The sequence below is a fragment of the Rhineura floridana genome, chromosome 12 (genome assembly GCF_030035675.1).
Source record: "Rhineura floridana isolate rRhiFlo1 chromosome 12, rRhiFlo1.hap2, whole genome shotgun sequence".
NCBI classification, from domain to species: Eukaryota; Metazoa; Chordata; class Lepidosauria; order Squamata; family Rhineuridae; genus Rhineura; species Rhineura floridana.
Window position 1 is genome coordinate 43512906 of NC_084491.1, and position 15100 is coordinate 43528005.

At 44.1% G+C, this 15100-nt stretch overlaps 1 protein-coding gene across 2 annotated transcripts; it reads left to right on the forward strand.

Annotated features, from left to right (window-relative positions):
- The first annotated feature begins 3686 nt into the window (after nucleotides 1-3686).
- RBM7 (RNA binding motif protein 7) lies at nucleotides 3687-12582 on the forward strand. Of its 2 annotated transcripts, none has more exons than XM_061592782.1 (5): nucleotides 3687-3974; nucleotides 8555-8717; nucleotides 9672-9780; nucleotides 11005-11098; nucleotides 11510-12582. In XM_061592782.1, the coding sequence occupies exons 1-5, from the start codon at nucleotides 3879-3881 to the stop codon at nucleotides 11882-11884; spliced, it is 837 nt and encodes a 278-aa protein (XP_061448766.1). In that variant the 5' UTR covers nucleotides 3687-3878; the 3' UTR covers nucleotides 11885-12582. The 2 variants fall into 2 exon arrangements, with proteins under 2 accessions (XP_061448766.1, XP_061448767.1); XM_061592783.1 differs by having other exon boundaries at nucleotides 3691-3974; nucleotides 11008-11098.
- The last annotated feature ends 2518 nt before the right edge of the window (nucleotides 12583-15100 follow it).

Genomic DNA, 15100 nt, shown 5'->3' on the forward strand with positions numbered 1-15100 from the left:
TCTTGTGTACTTTAGTAGTTGTGAGAGCCAGTGTGGCGTAGTGGTTAAGGTGTTGGACAACAACCTGGGAGACCACGCTTCGGATCCCCACACAGCCATGAAGCTCACTGGGTAACCTTGGGCCAGTCACTGCCTCTCAGCCTCATGAAAACCCTATTCCTACGGTCGCCATAAGTCGGAATCGACTTGAAGGCAGTACATTTACATTTTTAGTAGTTGTAGGCAGCCTTCAGTCTAGCGGGATCGACTTTGTAGTTTGATGGGAACCCCAAGGTCCGCCAGCCAGAGGCAGGTGAAAAAGAGTGGCTGGAGGAAGCGCATAGGAGGCACATAGCCAATTATCTACTGTACCCCATCAGCCATAGACTGGGATGACTTGTATAGACCAATACAAATCTGCAAAACAACATTTTGCATAGTGTGGAGAAACTGGATAGAGGCGGCTTTTTTCTTCCTCTCTAGAAATCGTGGGCCTCCAATAAAGCTGAATGTTGGATTCCTTCACACAGCCCATAGTCAAACCGTGGAACTTGCTCTTGCAAGAGGTAGCCACCATCCTGAATGACTTCAAAAGGGGATTAGGGAAAATCACGTTCTATCTCCACTGTTGGAGGCAGTCTGCTTCTGAATACCAGTTGCAGGGAATCACAAACGGGACGAGCGCTCTTGTACTCAGGTCTTGCTTGTGGGCTTCCCAGAAAGGGCACTTAGTTGGCCACTGTGCAAACAGGATGCTGGACTAGATGGGCCACTGGCCCGATCCAGCTCTGCAGGGTGCTTCTTATTATTGCTACTGTTAAAAAAATGGGAGTTAGAAGTCCTTGGTGGCATACTGCAAGTCATCCAGTAGGTCAGATTTTGTGGTTTGTGTAGCCAGTGGCGATTATAAATCACCCACCAAACTGCCTTCATCTTTTCACATGCAGAAGAATGTAGTAGCAAAATACTTAGGTAATAGAATGGGCTGTACCCCTTCGGACCACAGGCGAGAGTTTCAACTTTCTGGATGTTCCCCTTTGTTAAAAAACAACTCACAAACCCAAAACACTGCATTCCCTGAACACTGAAATATAGCACATCAGGGAGACTATTCTTCTCATCCCCCACATGTTACTATCATTGCTGCAGTCTTGCTATGCCAGGAAGATAAAAAGGCAAGCTCTGTTTATCACCAAGGTAAAAGCATCTCTTTGGGCCCCTTACTGACGGCAACCCAATTTTTTTCCCAGAGGGGCGGGGTGTAGTACTAAGGTAAGGTAAGTGAGCACTATAGATGTTCTGCTGGTGAAATGTTTTGTACCAGCAGAACACAGTTGATCAAGAGAATGCATCAGCAGGTTGCCAGGGTGATATTCAACTAAGTCTTGCTCAAAGTAGACCCACTGAAATTAATTAACCTATGTTAGTTATGCCCATTATTTTAATGGATCTACACGGAGTGGCACTAGCATTGAATACCACCCCTTATAACTTTGTTGCATAATAGATTGTGAACTTAGTTGTACAAGTTTCCATGCTCGCAGCTGTTGCATTCAATTCCTCTGTTGTGCACCATTAAAACTCACCCATCTGCTAGTGCAAGAGCCTTAGTACTAGCGGACAGAGAACGCTGGAAGCAGCCCCAAGTGTCAAGGGGGGAGGGCATGATCGAAGTTCATACAAATATGTATCACATGAGTAAAGTGGAGAAAGTGTTGGCAGCTGAGTATAATAAAACAACATATATTCAGAAAGTACAATAAATCAAGATTAGCCACTTCCTCACTGCTGTCCGTTCCAGGAAGATGCTTCTGGCTTTCTCTAAGCTCTCTGAGAGCTTAGCCTGGAAACAGACGAAAGGCAAAGTATTCAGGGTTATTTTCTCTGTCCCTTGTGAGGAAGTGGAGAGGCCCTTGTGAGGCCCTGTTCCAGAAGTGAAGAATCAGCAACCAAAGGATGGGGCTGCAACAAGTGTCTTTGTACAGAGGAATGGTACCCTGCGAACCAAACTAGATGTGACTTTAAAAGTGTGGTTGCACATACCAGGCCTAGTCCCCTCCCACAACACACACGCTCTTAAATAAAAGCAGTGTGTGTGTGGAGTAGGGGAATCGGGATTGGGACATGGCGGCAGTTTTGAAATCCTTGGCCCTGCTGCAAATACCACCCCCTCTTCCGGCTACAAGCTGTTATTAGCCCAGGGAGGGGGAGGGAACTTTTAGATCGACATCAATAAGTTCAACTTTACCAATGCAGGAGAAAAAGAAGTAAAAACTATTTTCTCCTTCTGAGGTTTAAAGGTGAATCAAAGCCACACTATTTTCTTTGTTTTCTTTTTAAATAATCTTTATTAAGGAAAAGAAAAATACAAAGAAATATTTTCTTGCATCCACACTTTACATGGAAAAGCACATGGCTCCCCTCACCCCAAGAAACCAGGGAACTGTAGTTTGGGAAGGGTGCTGGGAACAGTAGTTCTGTGAGGGGTAAACTACAGTTCCCAGGATTCTTTGGGGGGATGTATGGTGTGGATGTCACTGCAGTTAGTGTGCAGGAACTCCGTAAATGTGTTACGATGAACACACTTGAACCTGATGCTGCAGTCTCTCCCCCCCCCCCGATTCAATTGGGTTTTTTTATGTGTGGTGAATCTCACAGAGTGATTTATGTAAAATTACTAAAGCAAAAAGCATTCACAATTAATTAATGGATAAATAACTATATCGTAAAACTGGAAAGACAAGCAACAGGTGAGGGAGTCCTTAGTAGAGGAAGAATCAACCTCTCTCTAACTCAGTGGGCCAGTTACAGTGCAAAAGAACACGATGAACAGATTCTGTTGCTCATGGCTGAATTAAATCGATTTTAGTTCACTTGCGCATTTGCTGCGTTCTAGTTCATTTTGGAAACTATCAACTGCTCCCTCCATCAACTGCCACTTGGCAGCAGCCAGGATTTCATCAGGCTGTCGCGGGGGAGAGGAGATATGAAGGCTGAGCCACTCCATCAGCACAGCGAGGAACCAGCAACATTTGGCTCTTTCTGTCCTTGAACTTTTCTGAGTTCATCAAAATAACTTATTGTAACCAAGAACTTGTACTGTACCTGAGATTGCTTATTTCCTTCGCCCTCCCACTGTATTTTCCTTTTGTGCCCTTTCCTTTTAGATTGTAAGCCTCATGGCAGGGACTGTCTTATGATGATCCACACCACCACCACCTCTTGGGCCCAGCCACTTACTCCCACACCCAGCAGGCTGCCTTCTATATGTCTCTGCATGAGTCCTTGCTCTAGCCTGGGTTGCTTTTAAGCAGAAGTCACAGACAGATCAGGGACTCTTAGAGAGACACAACGAGTAGAATTCGCTAGGGACAAGTAGTCCTGACACACATTCTATAGCAAACGGGCGGAGGGAAGGGGCGCTGCATCCAGGTTGTGGGCGGAGCCGCCGTTTTCCTTAGGGAAGGGGAAAAGGAGCGGTTAGTCTCTCGGTTTGTCCCTTCTCGCTTGCCGTCACCATTTAGTTGCCAGGGAAGCGAAATATGTTTTCCCTTCAGTCGTTATGACAGAAGAAATATGTGATTAAAAACCATTTAATGTTAACATCATATAATGTTAATAATTTATATATTGTATCTGACGCGCGCTCAATAATACCCAATCACAGCTTGTAGAGCCAGCGCTTGCGCAGTTAAGCAGGCGAAGGCTTGCGTAACTCGGGGAGGCGCGCCTGGGCCTCGCGAGGCCGGCAGCCCCGCGTCATCATGCGGAAAGCCCGGATCGGCGCCTGCGCACTCGGGGGCCCCGAGGCCCTCAGTCCAATCGGCGCGGAGCGGCTCTCCTCCTCCCGCCTGGCCGGGCGCGCGCCTCCGTAGTCCAGCAGCCGGCGAACTGAGGCGATGGGAGCGGCGGCGGCCGAGGCGGACCGGACCCTCTTCGTGGGTAACCTTGACCCCAAAGTCACCGAGGAGCTGCTCTTCGAGCTCTTCCACCAGGTAACGGGGCCGCAGGTGGTGCTGTCGCCGCCGCTGCCTGGCTTGCCTCGACGGAAAGGTGCCGGGGCTCAGGACGGGCCTACCTGGCAGGGGGCGCGCGAGGGAAAGGGAGTCTCGCCCCTTCCGCCTTACGCGTGCCGCTTTGCCCGCGGTTTATGAGCGGGCACTCTGCACATGCCCAGAGGCGGCGGGGGGGCTTGAGTCCTCCTTTCACGCGCCGCCGTGCATTTTGGGTGGCTCCTGGGTGCGAAATCGGATCCTGGGAAGAGAAAGAGAAAGAAAGAGGAGCGGGTTCGCTCGCGCTTTGTCCGTCTTCCCTGCTGCTCTCCACGCTCTTGCCTCCATCCCTTTGTCAGAACCCTTCTCTGGCGGTTTCCTTTCTTTGGTCGGGTTTTCGCTCGCAAGGCGAAAGTCCTCCAGGCGCCTCTGCTTGCCTGCCGCTCCCCTCTGCGACGAGGCAAGGTGTGGATTCTTCAGAAATAAACAGAAGTGGCAGGTAATGGAGCGGCGCCCATTAGCTGCTTTTCCGCCCCCAAAAGGGAACCTCCTGCTGATGATGGGGAGAACAGCGCGAGGAAAGAAAAGCAGCAGGGCTTAAAAACAAGCAGTGAAACTTTACGGGTTTTGTTTTTAAAGCTGACGAGACCAGAGCACCCGCACCTACCTGCATAGAGGTGGTGGGCACTGGGTTGCAATACGGGGGCAACTTGCAACTGCGGTGTCCCCTATATGTAGAGAGGAAGGGCTCACTGGCGACGGCATAGCCAGTCAAGGGAAGTCCAGTAACATGGAAAATCCTAAGAGAGAGAACCTCCTCTGTAGCGTCACTGTGGGTGGACATACCAGTCCTGACAGCTAATTTAGTTTTGGAGACACCTTCTCGCCCCCTGAGCCAACAAGCCAAGCGTGGCTTCAAGAGGAAGGAAGAAATTGGGAAAGTTGTAAAAATTGGTGGCTTCAGCTACACTTACCCAGTCTATTTAGGAGTATTTCAGGTCAAAACAAAGAGGCAATATTTGTAGCTAGTGAACAGTTGCCTTGGGACAGTTAGTCATGGAGTTGACCAGAGCAAGCCTAGACCTAATTCTGAATGGCAGCAGAACCCTGGTTCAAGATGCAGAAGTTGTAGATAATCAGGTTCAACATATATGTAAGTGGAAAGTTGCCACTTCTCATTTGATTTTTTTTTTTAAGGAAACTTCTAAAGAGTTGAAAATAAATAAGTGCAAATGTAAAAAGTAAAGTTCAGCTTTCTCTGAGATGTTTGGGGTTTATTTGAAATAAGGATAATAGATGCTCAGGCAGACTGCATACCACAGGCAGGAAAGGTACCCAAAAGCCCAGAAGGATGTTATCCATCGGGCAAGGCTTCCTTTGGAACATGGAAATCTTGCCCCATTGAGCACAAGCTCTGGCAAAACAAGTGTTAACTTGACAATAAAGCAAGCAGAAAGTGAAGTAGAGCAGCATAGTGCTGAGAACATTAAGCCCAACAGTAAAACATTATTCAAATACATCAGAAGGAGAAAGTCAGATGAGGAGATAGTTGGATTGTTAGATGACAGCAGGGTGAACGAATGACTGATCGAGAGATTGCAGAGAAGTGGTTGGTTCTTTGCGTTTAACTTTGTTGTTGTTACGTGCCTTCAAGTCAATTCCGACTTATGGCGACCCTGTGAATCATTTATCTTAGGTGTGCAAAATGTTAGCCACCTATGGCTAGACCACTTTTTTCAGGGAAGGCATCTGAAGAATTAGGTCACACAGAGGTGATAAAAGGCAAGTTCCTAGAACTAGCTATCAGGTTAAAAACTAACAAGTCACTGGGTTTAGATGCCATATACTCAAATGAAACTTGGTTTTCTAATTAAAATATGCAACTTGTCACCAAAATCTGTCTTCTTATTAGAGAAGTGAAAGTTAGTTCATATAATAACGGTTTTTCAAAAAGGGATCCAGGAGGAGACTGGGACTTGCAAGCCTATTAATCAAATTCCAGTCTCAGATAAATTTGTGGGAAACATTATTAAAGCTAGAATTATTAGAAGTCTTGAGACTACCTTTAGTGTTTTAGCAAGGGTGAGTCGTCTCCAGCACTAAACTACTTTTCAAATTAGGTTTAGGATTGAGCAGAACTGCAAAGGGAAGGCCTGCCTTGCAATCTTTTAAAAGTTGAGAATGTCAACAAGATATGGTTAGGAGTAATATGCTTTCATTAATAAAAAAAAAACCTATTGACAAACCTTCTTACCAAATACTCCTTAGGCTGCAATCCAGTACACACTTACCCATTAAACCCAATTACTTTTGAGTAGACACTGGATTCCAGCCTTAGAAGCCATGGAATGAGATTATTGTCCTCTTATGGTTTGGTAAGTAGTTAAAGAATGGGGAGCAGGTATAGCAATGGAGAGAGAGCCAGTGTGGTGCAGTGGTTAGAGTGTTGGGCTATGACCTGGGAGACCAGGGTTCGAATCCCCACACAACCCTGAAGCTCGCTGGGAGACCTTGGGCCAGTCACAGCCTCTCAGCCTCAGAGGAAGGCAATGGTAAACTCGCTCTGAATACCACTTACCATGAAAACACTATTCATAGGGTTGCCATAAGTTGGGATCTACTTGACGGCAGTCCATTTCATTTCATAGCAATGGGGAGATCTTTCAGTGGACAGAAGCAAGCAGCGGTCTCCCAAGGATATCTATCTGGACTGGTGCTATAAATGATCTGGAGCCAGGGATGAGTAGTGAGTTATCCAAATTTGCAGTCACATCAAGTTGTTCAGGAGGGGGAAAACCTAAAAGGAATGTAAAGAACTGAAGAATTGCTTCATGCTGGGTGAAAGGGCAACAAATTAGCAAATGTCCATCAACTGTAAGGAAGTACAAAGTGACCTACTTTTTTTGAGGGGGGAGGATGCCTAACTTTACATAAACACTGATAGGCTGTGCCTGTTCAGGAAAGAGATCTTTGGGGTAGTGGCAGAGAGCTCAGACAAGAATGCCGGATCAGTGTGAGATAGTGGTGAAAATGGCAAATTCCATGTCGGATTACTATGAAAGCATGTGAAATATGAGAGATAGCCAGAATTGTAATGTCTTTATGGTGCAGCTGCATTTGGAATATCTTGCGTACTGGTCTCTGGCTGCTCCATCTTAAAAAAAAAAAAAAGACAACGTAGAGGTGGAAAGGGGTTGACAAGGATATGATTGGAGGTCAGAACACTTCAAGCGCCTGGGCTTCTCTGTGTAGGATAGAAAGGGAGCTAAAGGGACATATGATAGATGATGTAACAAAACTGTCTAGGGAAAATTTCCTCCCACTTTCGTAACACTAGAACTCGAGATCATCTGATGAAATGAACTTGTGTTTAGAACACAGACGAAAGAAGATACACCTTAATAAGGCACAGGTTTATGGTATTTGATGCCATGAGATGTGGTGATGGCCACCAATTTAGGTGACATTCAAAGGGGGCGAGACAGACTCCTGGAGGATTGTTGTATTGGCCATAATGGCTCAGTGGGAACTTCTCAGAGGAACACAGGAAGCTGCCTTGTACTGAGTCAGACCCTTTGGTCCATCTAGCTCAGTATTGTCTGGACTGACTTGCAGCGGCTCTCCATGGTTTCAGGCCAGGAGTCTCTTCCACACCTACCTGGAGATGCTTGGGATTGAAGCTGTGGCCTTCTGCATGCAAGGCAGGTGGTATACCATTGAGCTGCGGCCTCAGTGCCAGGTTGTTGGGGAGCCTTCATGCTGTGCTTGTGGGCTCCCTGACTGGCTCTGCCATCCTCTGCTTCTCAGTATCTTGTCCAATTTTGTGATGCCCCCCTCCCCAGTGTGAAAGTTAAGAATGGATTTGTAGAAAGACTGGTGCAGCTGACCATCTCTGAGCTGTGAGGTGGTGGACTTGATGGATGGAATGCTTCAACATGCCTTCCATACTTGAAATCAGTGGGGTTGATGTGTGATAAAGAATGAGGTTGCTCTTGCTTCTCTTGGTGCATGCTCATGACTGGAAGTAGGTTTGCAATGCATGTTAGCAACTTTCTGTTCCATGTTGACATGAATTCCACTGAATCCATTAATGTTGGTTTCTCCCTTGGAGAATATCGAACAAACTCCCACCCCCCTTTCATTTGATTTACATTTCTATCCTGCCTTCAGGTGGTGTACTTGTGGTTGCCAGGTAGTCACCCATCCAGACCCAGAGCTGATGGCTCTAGATGCACATGGGGGGATGCACTTTTCTGCCTTTATGGTGCTCACCTGAAGTGTTGGCTGAAGCCCCTTCCTCTTACCTGTGTTAATCTGACCATTACCTGGTTTGAACCTTCTCCACCTCCTTGGTGAGTCTAGGGCTGTGTCCTGCTCTCCAGTCTTTTGGAGAGTAGACCTGTAAAATGTCATAGAGCCTACCTTAAAGTGCATGTCTTTCATTTGATTGGTCACAACCTACTGTACTTGGATGGAACTAAAGGTTTGCCTTGGATCACAGCTTCATTGCAGTTAAATTTAAGTTCAGGGGAAAGTTGCTTCTTCTTTTATTTTAACATTTTATTTTGTTTTTTGGTTTGCAGGCAGGTCCAGTCATTAAAGTAAAGATTCCGAAGGACAGGGATGGGAAACCAAAGCAGTTTGCATTTGTGAATTTCAAACATGAAGAATCTGTCCCCTATGGCATGAGTCTACTTAATGGGATCAAACTTTTTGGGAGACCTCTCAAAATTCAGTTTCGATCAGGTATCCACAAAATGTTTAAAACAACCAACATCATCTAGGCAAAACTGAAGGGGTTTCAGCTCTCATTATGCTTTAAATTCTGATGGCTAAAGCTGTTTTTGTGTATGTGCAATTTCACTACATTGATTAACTACATTGGATTAGACCCTGAGCATGTAAGCAGCTCATGCAATCATAGCGTAGCTGCACATTTGTGTGCTAACTTGAGTAGTTAACTCATTTGGATGTTGCTTTCAAATAGTTGTTGAACAGTCTGCTGGGATCTTAAAAATACACTTTTGAATTAAATGCTGTATGAATGTGAATTGTATAGTTGAAGATGCTGAAATGTACTTCTCAGGAGGGTTTTTCCAATTGCTTGGGATGACCCATCTGTTTTGAGAAGGGATGCCCTGCCATTTGCAATTGACAGCAGAGCTGTGTGTGTTCTGAGCTCCTGTGATCAGACAAATGCACTCTGCACATGCCTAGAAGCATTGTGTTTATCACTTCAGATTGTCCCTAGACTGGGCCCCAGCACTCAAGTTGGTTCTGGAGCTGAGTCTTAGCTAGCCTGGATTTAGTCTGAACTCCTAAGCATCTTTTTTTTTTTTAAAAAAAGGAAATGATAGCACCCTTGTTCTTACTGTGCTGGTCATATTTGGATTGTTCGAAATAGTGTTCAAGACTTTTTACTTTAGGAAAGCAGAGTTTCATCTGTCATGAGACTGCAGTTTACTTGGAAGTGTTCTTAGTGTTGCATCTCGATTGCATCTTCACCACTGGGTATTCCAGTAGGTTGCAACACTTGTTTTGGAAATCTGTTTGTATGTCTTAATGGTTCTCTGGTGTGATACTCCAGAGCCCATTAAGTAATGTGCCATGGTTTACATCTGCTAGCACCTTGCGTCTTGTCATTTACTTTGGGAATGATGACTTGTTTTAGTAATTCTTCAGACGTCCTTTTACCTTTAGGGAGCAGTCATGCATCTCAAGATGGCAGTTCACCTTATTCACAACATGGATCTGCTAATGGAAGCCCCTCCAGTATACAACAACTGCCAGCAGCAACTGCCAATAACAGGTAAGCTCTTAATATTCTATTAAACCCACCTTCCCTAATCTGGTGTCCTCCATATATTTTGGACTATAACTCTATCTGAAAGATCTGCAGGGCACCAGGTTGGGGAAGTCTGTGTTAAACTGTTTAAATGCATTTAGAATTACAGCTTATTAGGGAACGGATACACTGAACTTTGTGGAGCTTGCTTGTGCTTAGTGTGCTAGTGTTCACTGCCGCTTTACCATGTGATAACTTCTCTGACTGCTTTCTGAAGTGGGCGTGATAAAAGCAGCCTATGAATGAGCCTCCTTTTTCACTTTATGCTTGTTGTTTGCCTGCAAATGGAAGCAAAATAAAATGAACTAAATGCTACTGCTGAGACAGGATATTACTGTTACCAGTTTTTCTTTCTAGAGCGGCTACGAAAAAAATACTTCTGAGAACTTTGATGTGGCACATCTGAAATTTTGTTTCTAAAGCAACAGATGGATAAGTAAATTAGTTTCCCTTCGGGAAAGCTGAAAATCTTTTCAGAATCTTCTAAATTGAGATGCAGAGTTAGAATAAAGAAGCTATTATTAGAAACCTTCTGAGGCTTGTGATCTGCACTTTTGTGTTGCTTTGACAAGTGTGTCAGTTATAAAATTGAAGATGAACTGAAAACAGATCGCTCAGTTGTACTCTGTTTAGAATAAAAAAAAGTATATCTGTTCAATCTCAATTAGTTTATGATGACGGATCAAAAGAAAACTTGTATAAAAACTTTAAAATTACATCAGTATGGTATAGTGGTTATGAACATAAGAAGAGCCTGCTGGACCAGGCCCAAGGGGTCCCATCTAGTCTGGCATCCTGTTCTCACAGTGACCAACCAGATGCCCATTATGGGGAGCCCACAAGCAGGACATGAGTGCAAAGTTATGCTAGAAGTGTTTGGCTAGGACTAGGGAGACCCATGTTCAGATCCCCCACTCAGTTACAAAATTCACCAGGTGACCTTGGGCCAATCATTATCTCAGTCACTCGGCCTAACCTATCTCTCTGCCTTGCTGTGAGGTCAAAAGCTGAACAAAGGAAGAACTGTGTGCTGCTTTGAGCTCCTTGGAGAATGACAAAAATGCAGCTACAGTCATAAAGCTAATAGTGCCAGTGTTTAGAGGTTGACTGCTGATGTAACTTGTGAATTACTGTTAGTGCAAAATTCCATAATCTCTCCTCTGCAATTGATTTCTGGTCTTGGCTTAGCAGGTATGACAGGAATGTGGATAGCGTGTCAACAGGGTTGCCAACTGTGCAGAGATCTTTCTCGTCTCCAGATAACCTCCAGAGACAAGCAGTGGTGAGACTTCTTTGTACAAATGGGAAATTGGCAGGAAAGGGTTGCAAATGGGTGCGGCAGCACAAATTTCAGACGAAAGACCCTGGGCTCTTGTTATGGATTTCTGGTAGGAACATCCTCTTTAGACTAAGAAATCTAAAATTATGGAATGTTGGTGTGTATTGTCCCAGTAAAGACGTTGTGACCGTCCAGATGTTGCTGGACTTGGACTACAACTTCAACCTGAGATATGTTTTTTATAACCTGCCCTGTTCTTTCGATGTTAAATTGTTTTAACTGATTTTAATGTTTTTATATTGCTGTACTGTTATATTATTACATAGCCACCCTGGGACCTTATAGGGAAGAGTGGTTAAGAGATTTAATATATTGTCCATGCCTCTTCCGAACAGAAGTGCTTTCTCTTTGCAGATGAATAATATGTGGCAACAGCCGCAGTACAGTGGCAGGCCCAGCTCTCTGCACTCTGAGCAGTCTGGCTTTGCTTCGCCAGGACACCAGCAGAGTTACTCATTTACCCAGCCGTCAACCCCACCAATGCAGTGGCACCCAGAGACTGTATCAGCCCAGCGTAAGACCCGAGTGAGCTCTCATCCGTATCAGGCTGACAGCAGGCATTATAGCCGGGAGCAGCAGCGACTTGGCGACTATGGCTTGGAGCATCATTTCAGGGGGAGTCGAGAGGAGTATTGCCACGATGATAGGAACTATGGAGGCTGGAGTCACGATTATGATAACCGGAGGGAAAACTACCGAGATGGCAAATGGCGTCCCTCCCGCCACTAACCAAGTATTCAGAGTGGGATTTTGCATACCTTTCCTTGGGGGAAAATTAGGTGGTTCTTTCCTTTTTAAGAAATTGTTTTTTACAGAGAGCTTGTAAAGAGTAACTGCACCAGTTACTTTTTTTTAAAAAAAGATCGTTTTATAAAAAATCACCTGCAGTATGTATTTTGAGAGAAGTGGCTTTGTTTCAATTGTATTAACCTTTCCCTCAGGGTTTAGGCAAAAAAGTGCCACGCTTTTAAACAAAGAAACAAAAAAATCATGGTAGTTTATTATGTAAGGAAAAAAATGGTGCCGCTTTGGTTATATTTTAAAATGAATGTTGGTATTTTTGTAGAGTGTTAATATGAGAGCGAGAGCGAGAGAGCACCCCAAGGTGGTTGTGGTAGTAATCCCATGAAAGAGCACTATGGAGTAGGAAGCTGAACGGCACGTGAAAATATTGGTGACAGTGTTTTGCTACTGGAATAAATGTTGCTTTTCAATACTTGTTGTATTAAAGAAACATTCAGCCTGTTTAGACATTAAGAGTGAAGCAAATTTGCTGGATGACTTGATAATTCGTACTGAAGAATGTGTTAATTTTTCCAGCTGCTTTCATGGAGTCCCTTGATTTTTATATTAAGAGCAAGAGAGCCTGCAGTATCATAAGAAGACTTTCCTAACAATTTAAGTGATTAAAACTTCTCAGGAAATCATTCCATGCCTCTGTCTGTACCCTTTCTATATTTAACTTTTTTTTAAAAAAACTCTTTAGATGGCGAAGTTTAGAAATTCAATATATATTTTAATGCAGTGGAGAAACAAAGGTAAGTATTTCTGGGAATACGCTGTCGCAGGGGTGGAAGCCCTCTGCTCCGTTGGCTTCATCAGGCCCGATGCCATATTTCATCCAGCTGGCAGCATTGACTTATTTATTTTATTTTTTAAGAAAACCATTTAAAGGCAGCCTTTCTAGGTAGGGAGAGGGGCTAGCCTTGTTTTTCAAGCCGAAAAATGCAGTCGCCAGCCTCTTCCACACTTCTACGCTCCTGGCAAGTGCTCAGGCAAAGAGAGGGGGCCACTGCTTGAAGGTGCCCCTAGAGCCTTCATACAGAAATATTCAAAACTTTCCTCCTGGCCTTTTCTGTGGGGGGCGAGCTGGGTTGGATGCTGCCTCTGGAAGGTGCTTGAAGCACAGTCGAGCAGCAACAGCATTCAACTCCCCCACATAGCAGGGTGTATGTGTTTTTGCCAGATTGGCCCCAGGCAGCAAAGATGCTGCAGGTGCCCAGGGCATGCAAGTGCCAAGATGGCCTTCCTGTCTGTCCAGGAGCTGGAGAGGGGGTGAGGATTGGTGTTCCACTGCTGGGATAATTTCTGCCCACATTCATCATCTCAAATTTGGGAGGATGGCCAGTTGTCACATTCATTGTGGCAAGAAGTCCCAAGTGTTCCCAAAACCTGCATACACCACTCCGATGCTGTCGGGCATGGTGTGGGTGGGTGGAGAAATTGGGCTGAAGGCTGTGAACACTACATGGTGAGGTCCTGGCTGGGCTCTAGGGGACAAAGCAGGGAGCCTGGGTGGAGGAAGGCAGTTTCCCCCCAGTTTGTTTATTTTTGTGTGAGAATCAGTGGCCCCAATATTAAAATAACAATCTGTTCCTGCAGTTCTGTGGAATTCATAGAATATTACAAGAAAACATAGTTGCTTAATTACAAAATGGCAGATTTGTTTCTGGAATAGCCTTAACTACAAATCTGTGATGAGCTTTTTGGTAGGTTGGATGGCATCTGTTGTTTTTTTTAATGACATCACACATACTCTTGACGTTTGTGTGTTTAAAATGCTATCAATGTCTGTAACGCTCATTCTCCCTATTCTGAAACATCTAGAGGTGGGACTTCTGGGATAAAAAGTGTGGATGGAATTGGAACCTTGGGTGCCATTTTTCAAAATAACCTGTGACTAAATTGTTTCAGATGGCTTCAGTGTGACTTCAGTGTATCTTCCCAGTGGTTCCTTCTGCACATTAGCAATCTCAGTAGCAATTGGAGTCTAAATGCGTTGTCTGCACAGTGTCTCAAATTGCTGGGTTTTTTTAAAGCATTTGTCTGCACTTTCAGCTTCACAGGGTGAAGTGTTTTTGTTTTTTCAGTAGATAAAAGTATTCAGACCCTCTGTTCATTTTCAGCTGCAACAAAATTGACAGCAATTGCAGCTGCTGTAAAATGTGTCTCGTCTTAATCTTTCTGTCACTTCTGCTGCAATATGGTAAATTCAGTTCTTTTATTCTAGCCTAAACCCATCATGGTCTCTTGAGCCTCAGTTGTGCTTCTGTGTTGTTTGGGTTTTTATTTATTTCTTTTTTGGCTAGAGGGGAGGAAGATGCTTGTGACCCTCTAGCATGCATGCCTAAATGGGATTTTTTTTTTTAGTTATGTATAGTATTTTTGTCAAACATACACTAATACTCTTTGATTTAGTTGTATATTTTCTGGCATTACTGTCAAAAACAAACATCAGTATAAAAATTCAAAACTTTCCCAAGCAATACTGTTAATAGTATTTAAAAAAATGCACTTGGTTAGGCTGTATCTCTTATTTTCGCAAAAATAAATTCTCATTCTTTTAAAATACTGTGTGTGAGCAAAGTTTCCTAAGAATTAAATTTTGCCTTGGGTGCTTTCTGTGCAAATAGTTGTTGTGTTTGCATCCAAATATGAAATTTCGCTCATCGGGAAGTCTGCATCTGAGAGAGTGGCCATTGATGCCCTCTGAGTGACTGAATGTGTGAAAATGCCCTTCCAGCTTCTGTCTGCAGTTGCTCAGCCTGCATCCAAAATAGGGCAAATTCCTTGAACTGAATGAATGAATGTATTTATTTCGGTCATAGACCAGCCAACATACTATGAACACAATACACAAATTACACAAATGACAGAATATACAATTTACAATAAAACCATTAGGAGGCATAAAATATATAAAATTAGGAATACTAAAATATATAAAAGGAACCAATTCATTCATTCATTCATTCATTCTATTCCCTAGCGCAGCCTTCTCCAACCTGGTGCCCTCTAGATCAAAGGTTTCCAAACTGATCTGAGCTTCATTCAGGTAGTTTGCAGCATATCTGTGGATTTGTGGCCGACGATGGAAGACGGCACATATTCATACTGATTTTAGTGGTATTTTTATTTCTTATGTTGCATTTTACTCTATTGTAA

Bases quoted from the DNA above. Each gene is read 5' to 3' on its own strand.
- RBM7 (XM_061592782.1), top strand. From the start codon at position 3,879: ATGGGAGCGGCGGCGGCCGAGGCGGACCGGACCCTCTTCGTGGGTAAC. The intron at 3,975-8,554 runs GTAACGGGGCCG...TTTGGTTTGCAG, and splicing joins TCTTCGAGCTCTTCCACCAG to GCAGGTCCAGTCATTAAAGT. The intron at 8,718-9,671 runs GTATCCACAAAA...TTTTACCTTTAG, and splicing joins CAAAATTCAGTTTCGATCAG to GGAGCAGTCATGCATCTCAA.